The 22,402-nt window shown below is 39.8% G+C and overlaps 1 protein-coding gene across 1 annotated transcript in view; it reads right to left on the reverse strand.

The window, feature by feature from the left end:
* Positions 1-22,402, reverse strand: part of ulk2 (unc-51 like autophagy activating kinase 2) — a 36,706-nt gene that overhangs the window by 10,328 nt on the left and 3,976 nt on the right. The window contains exons 2-14 of the mRNA XM_061073713.1: positions 21,211-21,303; positions 20,967-21,008; positions 11,459-11,491; positions 9,729-9,765; positions 5,888-6,061; positions 5,272-5,345; positions 5,037-5,138; positions 4,889-4,947; positions 4,436-4,518; positions 4,284-4,334; positions 4,096-4,184; positions 3,410-3,578; positions 2,471-2,528 (exon numbers count right to left, since the gene is read on the reverse strand). Of these exons, the coding sequence (XP_060929696.1) occupies positions 2,471-2,528; positions 3,410-3,578; positions 4,096-4,184; positions 4,284-4,334; positions 4,436-4,518; positions 4,889-4,947; positions 5,037-5,138; positions 5,272-5,345; positions 5,888-6,061; positions 9,729-9,765; positions 11,459-11,491; positions 20,967-21,008; positions 21,211-21,303 (1,064 nt within the window). The remainder of the gene's footprint in view (positions 1-2,470; positions 2,529-3,409; positions 3,579-4,095; positions 4,185-4,283; positions 4,335-4,435; positions 4,519-4,888; positions 4,948-5,036; positions 5,139-5,271; positions 5,346-5,887; positions 6,062-9,728; positions 9,766-11,458; positions 11,492-20,966; positions 21,009-21,210; positions 21,304-22,402) is intronic.

The following is a 22,402-nucleotide window of genomic DNA, read 5'->3' on the forward strand; positions in this document are numbered from 1 at the left end:
AGTTCTGAGAAATAAATCTCACCATGTGCTGTCCTGCTCCACTAAACGAACACTGAGCAGAATGACATTTGATACTGTAGCCTCTGGTTGAGGCTATTTTTCTCCAAGTTGTGAAAAGATTTATTTAGAGAGGATTTGTTAGTCAGTGAACAGCTGCATTTAAAAAAGACACATGAGTGGAAGAGGAGACTGGATCAGAAGTGAATGAAGTCTGTCTCTCAACTGACCTGGATTTTACCAAGCAGCCCAGCAGAGGGGGGATGGGATTAAACCATTTGAGCATATATTCATTTTCACTTCTCTTTCTCCTCATCTATCTCCCTCACTTGCCTACCTAGACTCTCCTGTCCTGTTTCTTATCTTTTGTTTTTCTTTACAATGACATCACCATTACAATGAGAGCACCCTGCTCTTAACTCCATCTTCCCAAACCCATTTTCTGTTCCTTTTTCTTCCCTCTATCTTCTTCTTTGTCACCAATCAATATAGGTCACAGAGAGGACAGATAAAACAAGGCTGGGATTTCGGATTTCTTTGATAGCAAAGTTCTTGTTACTAAATTGTAAGGGGCAACTGCAGTTATGAAGAAAAAATGGTTCATCTCGTGTCAATGGTTACCTAATTTATGTAGGAACATTTGATTGGTATGGTGAAAGCCGTTGGGAGGACAACAGATGGGATTAAATAGTTATAGGAGGATGAGACTGACAGAACAGCAAGAAAATCAAGTGCAGGTGCAATTAAGAGGGAAGAGAGAGAGTGTAACTGTTTTGCTTGAGGCTGTTAACATGTGCAAAAGGGAAAGCAGCAAGATAAAAGGGGTTTCATATAGCCTATAGTGTCAGTTCTGAAACTCTACAGTACACAGAACCACAGGAAAATGAGTCGTGGACATGATGTGTTGCAGTGGGTGTGATGACTATTGTTTCGTTGATAAAAGTACAACAGGATTTAAGGGACACGGCTGGTGACATTTAACGTTTTTTCAACTGTCAACAAATCCCATAAAAGACAAAAAAGATTAATGTATTCCACTAACAAAGAGCATTGTGGGTATAATCAGTGCCTTCCATATCATATTCCACTGCACAATGGAGCTTTATTGTTTTTACGATACCATGAACACACACATTGTATTTTATTTTTGATTCAATACTACAGATACCTTCCGGCATTCTAAAGCACTAACTCTTATTCCATTGCTGGAGAGTAGATTACTCAGACTTTATTAGAACTGAAACTATATTTGTGAACAATGCAAAACCAGAGATTTGCATCTTCAGTAAGAGCCAATAGGATTTGGGACAAACTGAACAACACTTGGTAGTGTTGTTGGCAATGCAGAAGGAACATTGGGAATAATGCCAGCGTCATATTTCCTAAACAAAGGAAAGAGAATAAACAAAGAAGTAACAGACTGGACGACTTTCCTAGAGAGAAATTGCCTATGTCGTAATATATGCATTTTTCTACTTTTTACATTTGACCTAAAGCTTAATTAAAAACCAATTCGGAAACAAAGGTTGAATATTGAAATGTACTGTTACAGTTTATACATCTTCTCACTGTGGTTTGTGGACCTGTGAGCTAACCAAGACAACACAGCTGAGGCACCGTAATAACAGTCACAATTTGCAGATGAGTTTTGGCAACTGTGTGAAGTTATTCTTGTCCCAAAGCCCTTGGTGAGTCGCGTGCTTTATTTATCACAGCACCACCCTGTTGTTTGGCCTACTCTGATTCATAACTCTCTTATCGTGCTATTTTATTGGTAGTCTGACAGACAGAAATAGTAACAGTAAGATACATTGGAAGTATCATTGACAGGAAAACACATGAAGAATAGATCATATGACCTTACACACATACACATGAAGTCAAAACAGTGTGTCCCTTGTAGCACCACGTCACACCTCGAGAGCATAGACAGTGTATTTTTACTCTGACTCTGGTGAACCCGTCAGAGATGGGGCTGCCACATTTTTAGCCTCCAAAATAACAGTACCAGAGACATGTGACCACCATGGAGGCAGTTGAAGCACAGAGGATATTCATCACCAACACAATCTTTCCTGTGACTCTGTAGACTGACCTGCTTAAACTGACGCTCCATCTAACCTGTCATAACCTCATAAAACCACATCTTTTTCAGAAAAACTAAGAGAAACAATAAATAATATGTTAATTAGTGAGCTTACAGATGATAGTAGATGAATTGTGTTACCTATAGAAAGAACAATGCTCTTCACCATGTCTCACAAAGAAAGCCAAGAAGATTATTTAATTCCATTAACCCTATTTATTCTTGTGTATGTGCAACAGTTTTTGTGCTTACAAATACTGTGTCAAGGTTCCTTAATTTCTTTTCTTTATAGCTTTGAGCACTGGCTCATTGTTATTTCAACTAATTGAAAAAACATTTTCAAAACTAAAAATATAAACTTGATTCCTAAGGCGGCATAGTACTCACCCTGCACACATGAGGAACTCGCTGGACGGCCGACGACAAGCTCCCATTGGATGGTCATCTGCAGAAGTAAAGAAAATAATAGAATGTGATTGGTGTAAAAAGCTTTGCTAATAACTAATAAATGATGATGTACCATCATCAGTTACAGTATTAGCTGATAACATGCCACTTAAGATAGCAGCCGACACTCAAAAAGCTTTGCACTTAGTTCATTGTGTGAGCAGAGGACACGCAAGTGTGTGTGCATGTCTGTGTGTTGCAGCAGGTGCAGATCACGAGGATTCGTTTTTCCAGTCAAGAGGGTAAGTGTGCGTGCCTTCTCTTTGCGGACTGCAGTCTACAATTACAACATGAAATGCTTAGCAGCTGTCTAATTTACTGGCTGTGGATTAAGTGACATGTGCTGTGTGTGTGTCACTGGCAGGTACTGAATGAGACTTCGATGAGACTGTATTGTACATGTGGTATGTTTCAAGACATCTGCATGCTTGTACAGAACAGATGTTCATGCATGTCCATGTGTTCATATATTGGACATGTACATTGATGTGTTTACTTTTGTTCCACAACTTACATGTAGTTGATGCTGTTTGTACTGTTTAGTATGTGAACCAGCAGTCATCATATTGTCCATATTGGTTTATATATTACAACATGATGAATAGTTATGGTTGACATGATTGGAGATTTGTATGGTTATTTTTTAAGGTTCTAAATCTACTGCAGAGAAGAGAATTCCAGGTCTATGAGATTCTTCAAACTTTACCGGATTAGTGGCTTAACAGATATTGTGTATATGTTTCAATATCAACTGACATAAAAAAAGTGAAAGCAGGAAATCCCTTTACAAAAATGTTGTGATTAACACATAAATGTATGTAGGGGAAATACAGGTGCAGGCACAGCGTGTGTCTGTGCAATACGTCTGATAGAACTTACAGCTGTCAGTGGAGATGTGAGGCACTAAGACAAAGTCGTCAGTGTCACAGGACGAGTTCTTGCTGCTGGAGCTTCCTGCAGACTCTTTGGACAGCTGCAGGAAGTTGGGAGGACCAAGCGGAGGGGATGAAAGACCATCTTCTGCAAGAGTCTGCATGTCTGGGAGAGACTGTTTCCACAGACGGAGACAGAGACAGAGACAGAGAGACAGAGAGAGAGGGGGGGAGCATGAGAGAGGACTATGTTGTAGTGCGGCTCCTGAAACATGAAATAACATGACTTCCAGGCAAGGCAGTGCTGACTGTCAAACTAATGTAATCATTTAGTTACAGTGAACACTGACATCCTGAGAAAGTGACTGGCCCTGCATTCCCACTGCTGCTGTGAGATAGATGTGCCACTGTGCAAAGAGATTGTTTGAATGAGCAGTGGCTCCTTGTTCTGGGGAACACATTATGCTCAGAATCATTCATGTGTAAACTTGGTGGGGAAGGTAAGTTTTTCAAAGGATTTGATTTGTGATAAATGAGTTTGTAAAATTATGTTAGAAATGTTAAGACGGCTCTGTCTGTTTTCCCCTTTTGGACACAGTGTTTAATCTTTCAGCACTGTTTGTAGCAAACAAGCAAAGAAGGTATAATCCCCTCTGAATGAGGATTTCTAATATAAAGCAATATCAGACTCACAGGAGGAGAGTTGTAACGAATGCATGGAGAGCTGCCAAAGGAACAATCCGTCACGGTGTTGGTGGCGCTGGGGACCGGCACTGGACATGCTGTGGCAAATAGATACACAGTTAATGGTGTTTTCAGGCTCGAGTATCAGAACATGTTGAACAGTCTGTTGTGCTTCTCAGGAACACCTTTGTGCTTACATTTTTTAATGGTGGGTGATGGCTCCAAGAAAGGATGGCTGAAAAATGTGTCTGTAGAGGGAGGGGTAACAAGATCAGGACAAAAAGTATTGAAACCAACAATGCATGTAGCATGTTATATTTAAGGAAAGTACTCTTATGTCAGCACTCACCAAAGTCCATCCTGTCTTTCTGATTCCTCTGAAGTAACCCAAGAAGTAGATCGCCAAGTTGTGGGGAAGTCTCTCTCGGGATGCTGGGTAAAGAGAGCATGGGTATATTAGAGTCTTTTTTGATGCCTGGAAAAACAACAATCTTACAAGTTCAATGCATGTCACACTGTGCCAGATGGATCTGATAAAGTCTTTGGATGCCTGGGGGAAATATATATGTGATGACAACATGTCTATCTGCTGGTGGGACAAGACGAACATTTAAAGGATCATCAGTAGGCTTCATTGTCTGGGAATTGTGGGTGTCTGTATAAGATTTTATAACAATCCATCAAATAGATGTTGAGATAATTCCATTAGGACCAAAGGGGCGGATCAAATGGCCAAGAGACCACTACAAATACTAAAACAGTTGCAAGCAGAAATATTTCATCAACAGCTTCTGTGACTTACATAGGTTGTAGACTCTTGTTCTTCTCGTAGAACATCCTCAGGTCTTGGGGACTATTGGCCTGAAAAGATAAACATAGAAATTAGATGCACAGACACACACATTTACAAACACATTTGTCACTTAAACTTTGTTGCAAACAGTATGAACCTGGAATGGTGGCTTGCCAACCAGACACTGGTAGATAACTGTTCCTATGCTCCAGAGGTCGGCCTTGGCGTCATAGTTCTGGGACATGATGACTTCTGGGGCCTGAGGGTGAGGAGGTCACAAGTTAAGCTCCACAGTAATTAGGAGTTATGTAACATACTGCTGAGAAAGCTGAATGGCCTAACCTCAACAGAAATCTTAGACACACACAACACATACAGTATGACACACTGACCATGTACATGGGTGACCCACAAAGTGTGGCAGCCATCATGTTGCTCTGGAGGTACCGTGCGAAGCCAAAGTCAGCTGCAGGACAGAAATATGAGAGAAACTAGTTAGTAAATGATCCGATTACAACTCACAAAATACAGCATTGTTGGACTCTAGAGAGCTATATGTCTGATGGTCAAGGTAATGAACACAAATATGTTCAGCCAATAATATGCTCTCTTCCATGGCCATTGTAAATGCTTCTCATTCTACTGTTGACCAAACACATTTCAGGACACTTGCAGACAGCATGGCGTTTAGTAAGCTGCTTAAGAATTATAAAAAAAAAAGATAATTATAGACCTGGAATCAATAGATGCACCGCACAGTTTTCACTTTAGTCAGCATTTGAAAGGTTGGAAATATACTTTGCTCTAGTTGTTAAGACACTAGATACATAGGCATATTAAATCTAGAATGTATAAATCTAAGGTATTTGATTATGATTGTTACAAAAATATTTTAAAATTTTAGAAAACTTGAAGCACTTACAGAGAGTAGCTACCATAAAGTTCTGACAAATTCTTGTCAATGTGCACAGCAAGTCTATAAGGATTGTTTCTTTCTGACTCTGTTACCTATTTTGATGCGAATGCCGCTTATGGTGGATTTCTTGCGGCCAATGTACGACAGCAGGATGTTCTGTGGTTTCAGGTCACGGTGGATAATTCCTTTGTTTTTGAGGATGCGCATGGCAGCAGAAATCTGCTGCAGGAAAACCCTCAGTGTTTCTTCTCTCAGGGTCCCCTTAGCTAAAGAAAAGGGGAGATAAAATGAAAAGTCAGCCAGGATTGTCAATCGGTTCACATTTGCTGGAGTTGATGCAACAGGTTGAGATCTCTTCAATGTTTCCTCTCAATAATGAGAAACCTGCTGCCTTTATTGCTCAGGCGTATCCCTTGGTAAGCTATTTAAGGTTTTCTTATTGATCTCATTCAGTTGCTTCAGGCTACATAATGAAGCACAGCACTGCTGCCTTTACATAAGGCAAGAGAATAATTTCAGTTCCTTCATTAATTCTACACTAGAAAGAAAAACATCTGTTGTTCCACATAAAGTACCTATTAGCCTCCCGTGATTAAATCGTATAATTAGCATATTATAGTAATAATCCTGAGGTTAATAGTGTAAATTGAGGCAGTGAAGGTCCTATTCCTTAGTGGTAGTGAAATAAATCTAATCTGATGTGAAACTAAGAGGATTCCTCTCTCTCCCTCTTTCTAACTCTAACTCTCTCCCTTTTTCTCTGTTAAGCCATTGTGATTGCGGTGTGTGCATCGATCAAACCAGTAAGCTGACCAACATTAATCTAGGATTTGAAGGGTTAGGTCCTCTCTGCCCACCACAGTGGACCAACTGACATGGAAAGGTTGTATAACCGACCTTTCACAATGAAGATCCTTTTATATTGTGAATTATGGTGATTACCTGTGTGATGTTTAAAGCCTGATGAAACACCTACTGAAACTCTAAGTGTACACAGAAGCCCCCCCACTGATAAGCTCACTGTCTCAGGGATTTAGAAGTTCGCCACAAGGAGCTTTTGGGTACAGAGCACTGTAACAGTCTGAACACTAATACTCTGTGGTTTTATCTCACAACAATCAGTGTCACTCAAGCAGAAGCTGCTAGACTACTCTTTTTCTGATGGCTCTGACCATGACCCACTCTGCAAACTGCACAAGTGGACATATGGGACATTATGCAAAAGTGCAGTGATAAGAGAGAGCAGTTCCAGCAACACAATCTGTGCTTTTAACCCCCTGTTGTTATCTAAGAGGTCAGAGCTCCAGACAAACATTTTCCACTAGTAGCACCGGTGCTCCTTACTGAAGATTTTAGGGGCAAATGCGCAAAATTTGGGCATACCACTTACAATGACACACATTCAGATTTTTTGCCATCTAAACGGTTTTAGTGATAAATGTTTTGGTAATAAAAATGTACAAAATAGCAACCACAACAAAACAAGGAACTTCCTCTTACAGAATGCCTCTCCTTCCCCACCCTTTAGAGCACATCCCCCTGAGGACCACTAGTTATTGGCACCTCTGAAGGCCAACCCTTGTAGCTTTCTAGCTCTCTTGCCTCGACTGTACCTCAATTGTACCATTCTTCTTAGCATCAACCTCCACCGAGCCAGTTCCCTCATTCTAATCAGGTCCTCTACTGTGTCCACATGCAGGGACGCTCTGACATCAGATCTAATCCTCTTCTGTGCATATATTATTCTGTAATTGGCTATTCTGCACTTTTACTTTAAATTAATGCCAATTAGGGCTGGGTATCGCCACTGACTTTCTCAAATCAATTTGAAAACAAGTCACAAAGTGTCGATTCGATTCAATATTGATTCAGTTAGGGATATTTCAGTCTACAATTTCATTTTTGCTTGGATATGAAAGAGATTCTCTGAGAACTAAAGCTGTAAAATGTAAAAGGAAACCTTTAACTTGGTGCATTATTGAAAATATTAAGGTAGGCCTGTCATCATAACACATTTTGTGGGATGACATGTCCCAGATATTATGTGAAAAATGATCATCATGAAGTCATCATTTTGAACCATTTCATACTACTGAAAAATTATAATATTAGAGCCTTATCCTGCAGGCTCACTCTTTCAAAGAGCAATGGACTTTCAATTCTTCACAACCAAGAAAATATATAAAATGATATATATATATATCATATAATCTGCCTCTGTTAACATAAATTGATCTTGAATAAATATTAAACATTTGGAACAGTATGGCTATGATTTAGAAAAACTTACGATCATGTATTTGGTTATTAATCTATGATGTCCGATAATGGACCAAGAAGTGATGTTGTTGAAAAGGGTTGAAGCTAAAATCTCTTGAGGACATCTTGAAAACCTTCAGTTAGGATTTTTGCATCAAACCTCTATTTCCAATGTTAAAACTAAATTATGAAGTTAAACACGTTTTCAACAATGATGGAATGCATCAATAACAGGGCATGATTAAGTGCATAACATATGAAGAAATATTTGCTTTGAAACAGTGTCTTATCACAGTGTCTTTCATGACTCTCAGCAAGATTCACTTACAAGCATTCGAGGAGAAAAGTTGTGGTGAATGTCTTTCACTCACAACTACCAGAGACATCTATTCAACAACTGTCTTTTCTCTCAAACACAAACATGAAACTCAACATTCTGGTTTTCTTTCCTGCAACGTTAGACCCTTACTGTAAGAGAGATCATCCTTCACCCATGACATCACTGACAACACAGACACCTCAGTGGTAATCCAAAACTAGTGCTGTATGACTGGGAGTGTTTTTGTCTTTTTCTCACAGTGTTAGAATGCTACATTTATTCAAATCTATGTATACATATATTCTCATTTCGCTTACAAGGCTGAGGGGACTGCTTCATTAGTGAAGGACACTGTGTCTGCATCTGGATTGATTTATGTTCTCAATTATAACTTTGTGGGGGGGATTCTGATCCTGTTAAACCTAGGATTGTTAAGAAGGCAACACTTTGAAACACTGCAACCAATACATCCCATCCCATTTCCGATTAACTCTCTTGCCGTTCCCAAAACACATGAACACTGCCTGAAAACCGCTACAAGCTGACTTCTCTATGACTCGCTCCCTTACTTCTTGTTATAGATTCTGCTTCAGCGGTATATGTCTCTCCGACTGAAGACTCCCGTCATGTGCAGTAAGGGCCCGAGCAGCGTGCGTGCAGGCAGGCAGGTCGGTTAGTGATCGGCAGGTACGCCAGCAAATCATTTAATTTGGTCCGAATGAAATTATCATGTTTATAACAGTCCTGCAAGGGCGACACTTTCCCCAGACAACTTTATTGAGGGCTATCAGGACAAGAAGATTTCATCAAATAAGATTTTTAAAAAAGCCCCTCTGAAACAACATTACAACCCTACCTTTAAACATCTCGTCCCATAACATGTCCATTACGTATAATTTCAGTTTAAGCTGACTTGTTACTCTTCAACCAGAGCTGTTGACCTTTTTTATAAACAATCACAATGATAAACAGTGTGCTATCAGGCTCTGAACTACAGAAGGAAGTCATTGTACAAAGCTGCAGTGGTTCCCACACACACACTCACATCCCCCACATAGAAATTTTAATGGAGACACATATAAACACTCAGCCTCTCTCCCACAGATGCTCACACACACACAAACACACACAGACAATCATGCTGTCTAACATTCCAACATAATACCAACTTACAATATTCCACAAGCTATCCGTCACACATAGATAATAAGTGAACCACATGCACACCTTCTTAACCCTGCATTCACAACAATCGCAGTCTTGTGGATTTTCCTCATCTGCAGCATTACAAACTTTGTTTTGATGAGCAATCATCTGTTGTGTGTGTGTGTCAGACAGATTAGTGTGATGCTTACCTTGCAGATAGTCAGCAAGATCACCTCCATTACAGTACTGTGTGGGGAGACACATAATCACTAACAGCAACAATTTAAACAAGGTTTAACAATGTCATTCTCAGAAGCACAGTTAGTTATCATGGGTGTGTATCTGTTTCAGTGTTTGGATGTGAGTGTTTGTTCCAAGCCCAGATACTAGCAGCCTCATCAATTAATCCTCTGAACGGCTGTTGCTTTATCTGTGCTGACAACCTCTGCTCAACTGCAGTTACTTCTCAAGAGGGACAAAAACAGACAGATGATGTTGTTGTTGTGGAGAGTTAAGAAAATCTGAACTGCTGAGTGGATAAGAACAGACAAGTGAGACTGAATGAAGTTACGAATCTAAATCTGCTGTTCTTGCCTCTGAGGCGATCGTCATGTACAGAGAGGTGTCATTTTAAAGCCATGAAAAAAAGAATGGGGTGGTTTAAAAGTCTGAACTGTACTGGCTCACAAACTATTGATTGAACAGCATCCTTCCAAAAGACATGGCCTCATCTAATGCTTTTGTAATGATGATGGAGATGGTGCTGTGTATTTAAGACTTCACAATCACCTGAAGAACTCAATAATGGCCCCACACACTTACATGGTAACAGGATTTGAAGATAGTGTCAAACCCCAAAGTTATGCAATTAGCCATCTATAATTTAGCCTCGCTGTTAAGCCTGCCTGCAGTTTATCTGTGATATTTGAGTCTCATTCAAACCGTCTGCTACTGTACGTTGGCAGAAGGCTGCGCTTAAGCCTCCAAGACAAACATCTTCCTTCACTTAAAATGTTATTGCAACCAATGAGTTCTGTTTTCCCCCACCAGACTGAGTCTTTAAAGGGCACAGTATTATTGTCATTGGGATTCCACCTGGCTTAGTGCACTCATCTACTTATATCTTATATATCCACCTGTTTTTCAGTAAGACAGGCTTTTTTTCAGCTAAGGAAAACCAGCATCAGCACTGATGAAACCAGACTGAGGGTCATGCTTCAAAGTTTAGTGAGAAATAAACCTCACAAACATTTTTAAAACATTTGACTGCTTAGGATTTAAAATATAAGAACAAAAAGTCAATTATCTAAAAAATCCTACTGCCTGCGTTGTCTTTCAATCGTGTCAGCTATGAAAACAACATGATGAAGAAACAGTTTATTGTAAATATCCTCAAATAAACATTACCAGTAATTTGACAGTTGATCCAAACCTATAAGATTGTGAAGGATTATAAACGGAGTATGCTGTGTTGCTGTCAAAACTTAGGCTTTCGAGCAACATGATTCTTAGAAAACAGGGCGTGTATTTTTAGTGAGTAACTTGAGGTTTGTTTTTTCTAAGCCTGCAGCCAGCTGAGAGTGTGGAGCCAAACTAGTTGAGAGAGCTGGGAAAGATGCCGAGTGTGAGGCTCTCAACAATATAAAAGAGGAAATTTGGAAAAAATGTGAAAGAGATTGTGAGCATTGGAGGGTAAGATCAGTGCAGCCTGTCAAATGGGGAAGACAACTATTATTTGGGGTAAACAACTCTCCTGTAATGAATATTTAGAGAGCTATGTAGTGGTAATGGGCACATGTACTGTATAATAAGTGATGTCATCACTTGAGTTACTTTTTAGTGAAGAAAACATAGTTAGGTAACAAAATGTATTTGCTGTTGAGACTTGGATATGACTTCTGATCAGAAAATATCCACACAGTCACGTTTCAAAACTTACCTCCATGACGAGAAAAACTGAGTTGGGTGTTTCCTGGAACAGAAGAGACACAGAATCAGTTACAGAAGCCATTTATCATGGAGCAGCTGTTGCTTCACCACAAAGAAAAAAAACTGCCACTGGATAGAATCCAATATAAACAACACCAGAACTTCTATTTATGACCCCCAGGGCTTTTTCTGAACATTTTCTGTTTTTAAGAGTTTTATTTGCATATTGTTTTCAAGGAACTGTATGTACTGCACTTACACTCCATGATTACAAATGGTGGTTAATGGTATTTAGTAAATAATCCCAACAGAGTTTAAATGACTCACTGTTATTGTAAATCATTTTGACACGAAAGGTTCTTTAACACACATTTTGTACATGCCCGTTGTTACAGTAAGAAATCTTACAATGCTACTTTAATTATGTAGGAATCTACCAAACTTTCACCAACATTTGAACCAATTAGTTCTAGGTACTGAGACACTGTGACTGAAATCAGGAACTAAAAGTCCATTACAACTTTGTCAATTAGACTGATAAAATATTTAAAACGTTGGCTCTTTTTAGACTAGTCATGAAGTCAGATTTAAAGTGAAATTTTGTCATAAATGCAATATTTTGTAATGTAAACATAAGGAGTTTTTCCCTCACAGACCCAATGGAGATTTGGTAAATGACCAAACTCCCAGCAAATAAAACCTCAATAGTATTGTAGTATTTAGGCATCCAACGTAGAAGTAGTATTTATACGAGGTATGAAGTTGTTGCTTACTCCTTTTAGAGGGTATAGTGTTGGGTGATAAGAGTTCAAATATTTAATGATACGTTTTAGTGATTTAATTCCTCCAAAATCCAAATACTGCTTCTGTTGATCACTCTGCACAGAATCTAGTTGTCTGCATGTTTATGGATTCGAAAGCAATGAATCACCAGAAGAATTTAATTCTGTTCTTAGGAGAAGAACAACACAACAAAAGGCAATCCAGTATTTCTCACGGTCTTCAGCTCACTTCAAAACACATTGTGACCACTAGTTCCGACTCTGTGCCACTATGCAAGTCAACTGACGTCAGACCCTATGCTAAAGAGCTTGTTTGTTTGGTTGGTAAGTAGCTCAAGTCTTATCCAATCCTATAATGCACTGTAACCCTGAACTTATCTAGATTTTAACCACCGGCGCTGTACGTATGAACACAATGTCCCCATCATTTGGACATTGAACAGACTTTCCCCTGCCAGCTTGAATAGTCCACTCGAGTCCATGTGTGAACAGTGTGAATCAGAGTCTGGCGAATTCACAACCACTAAGTGTTTATGACCTTTCAAGCAACTGGTGCAAAAACCCAATAGAAACAAAACAATGTGATTTATGGTCAAAATCGTCATTAGATCATCGTGATTTTTGTCATCACCATATCGGACACAGACAGGTCACTGTAATGGCAACAACATTCACAGAATCTCTTCATGTTTCATGAATGCTTCAACGTTTTTTGTAGTTGCACTGCTTTATACTAAGCAGAATTATAGAGCTTTTATGTTGAAAAGTTGTAAATTTGGTTATGAAGATTGTGTCTGTTGCTTAAAGATTTACTGACATCTGTGGTGAAGTTGCATGTTGTTTCTCAAGTGATTCTGTTCCTCTGTCCTTTTCATAATCACTCACACGTAAAACTGATCATTAAAACCTGCTGAAATCATATTTATGTTCCTGTATAAACCAGGCGTCACTTCAACAATAAAACACAGCATTGCGTCATAATCTGCAGGAAGAATTTATCTCCTGTCTGCAGGAGTGTGTGTGTGCGCTTGTCTTCCTATAGTTAGGGTCTAGTAGGGGTATAGTATCAATTTTGGTTCAATACCATCATTGTGAGGACATTTTGGCGGTTCCTCACAAATTCAAAGGGTTGTTTGAGGGTTAAGCCTTGGTTTTAGGGTTAGGGTTAGAATTAAGCTAAGGGGTTAGGCATTTCGTTGTGACGGTTAAGCTTAGGGTAAGGGGCTAAAATAAATTTCTGTTTCAATACCGTTTCAGTTAGTTTTCAGTCTGACACTGCACTCACACAATTTAATCTGAAACACGAATTTAAAGCTAAAAACACAGTTCATAAAACACCAAAAACCTCCATTTTAAAATGAAAAAGTAGTAGTGTGGACATAGTCAAAGTATTTTCAGTCGGTTCTGTGTTACATTTGTGAAAGGACACACTGTGTTTTTCCAATTAGGGGCAGGTGGTTGTGGGGGATGGGCCACCAGTATCCATTCTGACTGTATGTGCCTGAGAATATGCATGTGTATAGAGGGGAGGGATTACATAATGAGGATGTATTCTGCAGTCTGGAAAAGAGGGGGGATGGGAGCAGAGTCACCATGAGGCCAGGGAGACCTCTGCCCCATCACACACATGAACACACACACAGAAATAAATTACTGCTCAAAAATGCTTTTTTAACACAAACACGTGTGCGAGTGTCAGAGAAAAAATGTAAATCAACAAACAGCAGAAACTGAGGGTAATTCTAAGAAGATCTGCTGCTTGGAGGAACATTTTATCCAGTGTGTTTTGGCCCTTTAACAACTATCTGGCAGCTGCAGTTTCCTCAGTTTGGTTTGTTGCCTAATAGCCAAGGAGCTAGATGAATTTAAAGAGGCAGGTGGTGACAGAGGCACATAGGGATGCCTTTGCTTGAGAGGGCTTTGAGAGAGTAGCAGTAATGAATTTGACAAGTGATCAAAGTGATTGCAAGAACAAATGTTTTCTAGAGAACACTGTCGAACATTGGCCACATCTGGTATAAAAACTGCTGGACTTTGGAAATTTATGGGTTGCTCCCAGATGAGGGCTGGGCTGCAAAAACATTCCCTTCCAGCACAAATATTCCAAAACAACTATGATATAAATAACACACCTGTCAACATAACCTTGTCACTCTCATGTAACGTTAAGAAGCTGTTTTGCAAGCAACCAGATCTGTAGGCTAGATAGAATGCTGAGAGGATGTTTTTCATCGCGAGATGTGAAAACTGACAACACAATACACAGGCACTGAAAAAGATATGGTACAAAAACAAAACCATAAAAAAAAATACTCAGAACTACCAAGAGTCATGGGAGCTTAAAAACAACAACAGTGCTTCTGGTTATTCATTCAGATATTGCGTCACACTCCAACTCCAGGAGTTAAACGTTATGCAACAACATGGGGGATGGGATATGGTCAAACTAGAGAAGGTGGAGGGGATGAGGAGACTGTGTGTGTGTGTGTGTGTGTGTGCGTGGTTACATGTGTGCCTGCATTCTTGTGTTTTTGCAAGAGAGGAGGGGGGGGGTTAAGCATTTGTGGAGGGCTGACGTGCTTTTGTCACGCAAGTGGCCAGCATAATCCTGAGTATTCTGCACTTTGTCGTAGCAGCAGCACACAATGTCAGATGACCGTGTTAGTGCCGGCAACAAGAAAACACTTGTTATGTACTGAGGACAAAAGGTCAGGATTGTTTGTTTTGTTCTGACTTTACTGAGACAGATATGCTGATGAGGCCACATTCATAACACACAAATGAGGAGAGCAATGTCTATCATTCTGTACAGCAGCTAGCAACTCAACGTCAGTCTGAAAAGAACGACAAACTGGTCGACCAGTAATTTCAGTGTAAAAAGGCATGAGTGTGTGACTGTGCTTTAGTGAGCAGTAACAGTCCATCTGATTTTGTGCCACAGCCTGTTAAATACATGGAAAGCAAATCTCTGTAAAGGAATGTTGGACAGACACCAGGGCAGTTCATACTACAAGTTTTCTAGGAAAACTCAAAGAGCTCCAAAAATCCCCCTTGAAAGTATCCAAGAACAAGTACTGCCCCTCTTTTCTTTCAGCCCTCTCTGTGTCAGTTCTGCCTCAATACCTTGAGTAATTAGGACTCACAAAACACACACCAGGCTGGGGGCCCCTCTGGCAAGAACACCATGTTCCACAAGAGCAATTTCACTCAAACACTTCATAAACAAACTCCACCCCCCTATTCTCCTGTTTACCTTTTACACCATTACAACAATCTCCACTTTTATATTAATGGTTCAGTTTATATCAGTAGCAGAGCAAATAAGCAATCCACGTGGATAATATATTCAGGTTATGGAACCAACCAACTACATATTCTGAATATCACTACTAGATATTATATACAGATACAGTACAACAGAGACTGTGATATTCCAGACTTATATATTGCAACAGTGTCCTCAAGGCACATGGAAGGTGACCTAATGATTTTGAGGGACATTTTGAGGGATTTGACATTGAATAATCTTCATTCCCAGATCAAAAGAAAATCCTTATTAAGTTTTAATATTAAAACAGAGGAAAAAAAAAACCACAATTATCTGCACTGCCAGTGGTGAAGGGAAGGAGGAGCGAGTGAGTCATGGGGCTCTGACATATAGAAAATCTTATAATTAGACCCATCTACCTCACCGACCACAGCTTGCTTAACATTAACAGCTCCATGAAGGAGGACCTGGAGGTGCTCAGCTGCGCGCTTAAGACTGTCATTAAAAGCAGCAAATGAGCAGAGCTCCAACAAACTACAGTGAATAAGGACCTGCAATCTGTCATGGCCACACGAACTATATTAATACAGAAAAATATTCTTTATATCTTAACCATATTCAACTATGTTGAAGTCAGATATACAATGAAAATCTACAGAGGTAAAAAGTCCTGAGGAAGAACTGACTGTTTTCTTTTCTGCATTGAGCAAAGAACACAACAAGTGCTGAGGTAGTACGGTGGTGTGTTAACACATCACGTCAAACATACAAAAGGGACATGAGCAGTTCTACTCAGTGTTTATTCAGTGTCCACACGTCACAATGCAGCCTAGTGAGTATAGTGCCACTATACACACAGAGCAGTGTGAACAGACACAGTCAGCTGTGGTGTGAGCTTGAGAAAATTCACAGAAGAAATTGCAATCTAGGATTCGGTTTTAGCTTTACGGGTTGTAAATACTACAATACAATTAATTAGAGGACAAAACTATTCCAAGACCAAATCTAAATAATTTGATTCAACAACCACAGGAACAAAATCTCTTTGATATGACTCAAATATCTTTGTCGCATCTTAAATAATTTGAAGTTTTACTGTCATAACCCTACAGTGAAAATGAATTGGGTATTTGGGTTAAATTTTGCCATCTATCAAATTACTCGACTGGAATCATGTTAGCTACTACTGACATGTGCAAGCAGCTCTGAGAATGCAAAATGACAGTAACACGTAGAGATCTCTGCTAATTCTGATAAATATAGGCTTTTATACTTTTGCACCAACCAACTTTGTATACATTTCCTGTTCTGTTGGGTAAGACCAGTCATATGGCACATGATTACAACAACAACTACAACAACTGCTGATGAGGCAGATGAAGGAAGTCATGTTGACAAAAGGCAAAATGGGGAAATTACAAAAAAGACATACAACTTGAAAGAAAACTGGCAGATCCCAGTTGGACTGCAATAGGGATGCAATACTCCAAGATCTATTGAAGAGGAAATGGACACCATTACACTGGCTACCAACAGACAGATCAATATGGGGGAGGGAAACAAGGGACAGGAAGACTCTGTGGCTAAAACTGCACTAGACCAGCTCAGTGAATGTTACAGACAACAGAGGCAGAGATGACAGATAACAAAATAAGGGCACACACAAAGAAAATGGATGAACTAACTCAAATCATACACTAAACTGACAAAGTGAGCTTTGAAGGACTGAGAATGCATAAAAGCAAAGATCGCAGCAATATCTCAGCATCTGTCATTATTGTTCCGTGGTTTGAGGTTGGGTGATGATGAGCAATTACTGAGTCAACTATTGATTGTCCCCTGATATGAAATTTTAACAATCATGCCTGAGACAAATTCATGAAAAACTCAACACATTAAAATACCAACAGTAGTTTTCTTACAATCAGCCACTATTATTTTATCCCAACCCAAAAGAATGGATAGCTTAGCTTAGCATAAACACAGTGGGAAACAGCTAGCCTGGCTCAGCCCAAAGGTAGCAGAACAGTTAGTCTTTGCTGGTTTCGCAAATCCCTCATGAATCTGGAACATGCTTTAAGGTTGATGTAAATAGATTTATCAACAAACAAGACATGATGGGTTAATGAGTGAGCATTAAGCTGGGTTTAGACCAAACAACATAAACCCAATAAAAAGCAGACCCAAACAGGAATTAAAAATGGGCACCAGACATGACAAGTAATCGTTTTTAGCATGTTAACTTCCACTATGTGTGTTGGGTGACCTTGACCAATAGGTGCACCGGTCTCTATCATGTTCACAACAGTAAACACTGCAAAGAAAGAGAAGAATGATGACATGGTTCAACTAATGCTACTAGCTAGGAGTCAGAAACTGAGAAAATGTCACCCTGTCTTTTTTGGGTCGCATCAAGAAACAAGCTGGCCAGTATCATACACATTGCTTCGAACCCCAAAGTCTGTCATATGTCTTGGCCAAGTGACAGCAACAACTTATGTAGCAATGTTATTGTCTAATTTGACACAATGACCATCTTATAGACTGAAACTGGTATCGGAGGACGTTCCAGGTGGATTTGACTACCTTTGAACTGAGCCCGGCTTATTGTTTTGGCCCTTACATTCTCACTACGTTTTCATTTTGGTACTATCTCCAATAACATACAAAACTTCATGGGTCGTATATTTTATTTGAATCAGTCTAGTGTTCATATTAAGGTTGTGAATCTGTTTCTTTGAAAACAGAAATGCATACAAATCACCTAACCAAGAAACAACCAGTTGTTAAAACCCCATTTATTCTCTAAGTTTCTGTAAGTCTGGTCACTGATGAAAGCAACCTGTTCCACTGCGTTATGATGACTGTGCTCTTTATTACATCTGCAGGACTGGTGAGGGGATGTAGACATGGGGGGAGAAGTGGAAGGGTGGATGGACGGATCAGAAGGGCCTTGGGGAAGCTTATGCATACACAGGAAGTACCACCACCATGTGGGAAGTGCTTCATCATCACATCAACTGTTTCTGCCTCACTCCCCATTTATCCCATTTCTATGTTGAAGTGCAATCAAATGTGGGGCTTTTACAGCCAATTTGGCACATTAGAATGAAAAAGAATATAATATTAAAATCTGTATTTTCACAATCTGCTGGTAAGGATGTCTTTGTCAGGACAAAATAGAAAAACAATTTAAAGAAGCTCATTAGACATCCTTTTGTATGCTCACGTGGTGGAAACACAATTACCAGGTCAACGTGTCTCCAACAGCTAAGAGTCTCTGTTTCCTACAAAACTACAAACATTAACATCTGTGTAACCAATTTAGCTGCAAACTAGTACATAAATTAACTTAAATCCGCACAAAATGCCTACCAACAGTCCAAAAATCAACAAACCATCACTTAAGCACTACAACAATAGCACCAGGACCAGAGATAAATGCCGAAGACAGTAAGCTTTAAAAAAACACAGACTAGAATTCTGCCTCAAGTATTGTGTGTTAGTGTTCAAAATGGAACTCTGCTAGATGCTGAGCTCCTAATCAGAAGACATAGTGGATTTGAGCTGTGGTTGTGCTCATATAACATGTGAATGTGGGTCCCTTCTAAGGGCAGCAGACATCATGCTTTCAACAGGTGTCACAGTTTGGCAAAACCCTTCAAAGTGGTTTGTTTGGCTGACGTAGAAATGCTTTAAATTGCAGTTTTAAATCCTCTCGGTTGTGGAGGGACAGTTTGGAAGGCAGACTATTTTAAGAAGTCATGCCTCATGATTAGGGTTGGGTACCGAGAACCGGTTCCAATATGGAACCGGTTCCAATACAACCGGTACCTACCCGGACCGAAATGCAACGGAGATTTCGGTGCCTCATTTCGGTTCCTGAGCCAATTGAAGACTGAGGTCTCCGCTCGTCCCGCCTCCTCACACTTCCGCTCCTTCCTTCACGGGAAGCGGCGGCTCCCGCCGGGCCACCGGGGACCCCCGGCTCCCGGTGGACAAACTCTTGTCCCCGCGCTGCCCGCGCCCCGCGTGCGTCAGGGCTCCAGTGCAGGTGGGAGAGGGGGGACCTCTCCCCGGCGCTGGCTGGCCCCGCCGGGCGCATCTCCTCCGTGGCGGTGCGCCGCGGGCTCCGGGTCGGCTTGCAAAGGCTCGGGGCGGGAGGAGCGAAGACCACGGCGAGACATGTTTCATAAAAGCGACCGCATTTTAGGGGGACGAAGGCGGGGGGCCGAAGCCTCCCTGCGACAGCCCCAGCCGCGGAGACACGGGGGTCTCTGAGTGATGGAAAAGCGACCCTCAGTCTTTATTTGGCTCAGGCATCGAAGTCAGAGTCACGAGTCAGAGTGTGTGTGTTTTGTATTTATTTTTATTTATTTAAATATAGTGTAAACTTTTGTTAACAGTTCGTATGTTATTCATAGTTTTAAGTTAAAAAGGGTTTTGTATTTATTTATATTTATAATCTACTTTAAACAGTTAATATATTTGGCAATAAAAAAGCCTTTCTTAGTCAAGCATCGTTTTGTGCGATTTTTTGAAAAAAGTATCGGTTCCGGCACCGTTTAGGCACCGGTATCGTTTTAAAAGTATCGGTTAGGAACCGGTATCGGATAAAAACCAAACGATACCCATCCCTACTCATGATAACATATTTGACTGAACAGTTACTATAAAGCAGTTAGTCACATGACCACATATGACCAATGCCTTTTGTACTGTACAATGAAAAAGCCTAAGTATAGCACTCAGTGTTCATGGTCTGCATAATGTACACTCACCTAGCATGGTATTAGGAACACCATACTTCTACTGGGTAGTTTTGCTCTCAAACAGCCGTATCGTGGATTAAACAAGAAGTTGAAATTTCCTCTGAGAAGTTGACATGAGTGCATCACATCATCTCAGCCTGGTTTTTCACTGATATCTTCCGACGAGGTGCATCCAGGGACCGTTGGAATTGATAACGACCGGAGGCATGTTTTGTTTTTTCTGTTGTTTTATCATGTCAGAAGATTTGGTCACTAGTTACTTCAATTGTATTGGATTCTGCTGCAACACGTGAGACTGCTAAAGTGTTTTATGGACTCAAAAACTTTACCCACCCCTCCATCGGCATAGTGGTGAGTAGATACTGAGTGAATTTGAATTTTTGGGTGAACTATCCCTTTAAGGCCCAAAGTGAGTCAAGAAAACATTTACCACACTATCACATCACCAGCAGCAGCCTGGACCATAGACAAAAACAGTCAAACCACAATAAAAGTCACTGAGATCACATTTTTCATCTTTGTGATCTTTGATATGAACATTTTCTAAAGCTCCTTTTCTACAGGATTTATACATTGTATTGCTCCTGGTTGATTGTCATAATGGATAATTGCATGAATAAGGTTTACTGGTGTTCCTAATAAAGAGGGATGCTCTTGGTAAACTTTCATTCATTGCAAAAAAGATAAGAATCGTACCTGGACATCGTAAAGTGCCACAATGTTTTCATGCTGCAGCTCCTGAGATAAAACAGAGTCAAAAACAAAATGGATTAGTAAGAGCATCAATTTTGGCTACAGCCGCTAATGGGATCCCTGCCAATGATATGTCTATCAGGGAAGTCAAGGCTCATCTCTGTCAAAGGTGCTGACTCACACAAGGTCAATGTCAAATCATTCCGTAAGAACACAGAGGAGATAAGTGAGAGGCGATCATGCTCACCTTCAGGATCTTGATTTCCTTGCCAAGAAGGATCTGGGACTTGGACAGGTTCTTTTTATTAATGCACTTAATGGCTACCTCCCAATCGGTCTTCTGTAGAACAGAGAGCAGGACAAAAAGGTAACAGATTAAAATGCAGTACATGGGTTTTGTCTGACATTAACTGACTCCCAGCACTCAGTTTTCATTTATGTTGTATCAAAAGAAAAACGTGATAAACCAAAATTTTTTATAATGTGACACATACACTTCATATATGTATTCCTCCTGAACCATTATTTTCAAGTTATTCAACAACGCTCAGTATGTCTCATGAGCCAAACCATAAGAGTCTTATTACTCTTAACACTGACCAATTAAGTCTTTGGTACAGCCACCCATCTATTCCTACATATTTTTGTAATTTTCTACATTTGTCAGAATTAGCATTCAACAACCACTAACGGAAGAGCATGAACTTGCTGCCAGAAATTAACCTCTTTTTTTTTTATCCGATTATTTTTTAATTTAACCTCCAATAAAATTTTTAAAAAGTGCTTCTTTGGCTCTGGTGCAGCAGCTTCCCCTTGTCTGAGGACCACTTTTACTAGAGTAAATATAAATGTCCAATACTTAAAAGCAGAAGCAGAATTACTGGTGTATGATGTAATCTGATAAAAGTACATAAGTCAGTTAGAAGTCATCTGCAATAAAGGGTTAAGTTTTTAAAAGAGAGAAAGGGAGTGCTATATGTTGATAATATATGATAAATCGTTAACGTTTTCGTTTAGTAGTAGTAGAAAATCGAAGTTACATTAATTAAACATGAGATATTCGCTGTGTGAAATACCATCTCTGCTTACTTTTCGTGCCCTTTAAAAAGGCCTTTGTGTAAATGAACACAACTGCTACAACTTACTTATCAATCTAGCAGAAGATGTTAAAATGCTTAAAACATTAGAAGCAAAACAAAAGTAGCTAATACTTGTTTTAAGGAAGCTGGAATCAGGTCTCATTAAACCCGGTCATAAGCCAACTACTGTAGTTGATGATGAATAAATCAGACTAGAATTGTTGACTGTCCTCATTCTGGGCTGTTCAGGGAAATGATAATAAGTAAAATTGTTATCTCTGCCATTTTTTTGGCTTTCCTCATGTGGCAGTTTTTTAATATTACACAATTGTGCATTGTGTAACCAGCTAAATCTAATAA

Source organism: Limanda limanda, chromosome 6, assembly GCF_963576545.1.
Source record: "Limanda limanda chromosome 6, fLimLim1.1, whole genome shotgun sequence".
NCBI lineage: Eukaryota > Metazoa > Chordata > Actinopteri > Pleuronectiformes > Pleuronectidae > Limanda > Limanda limanda.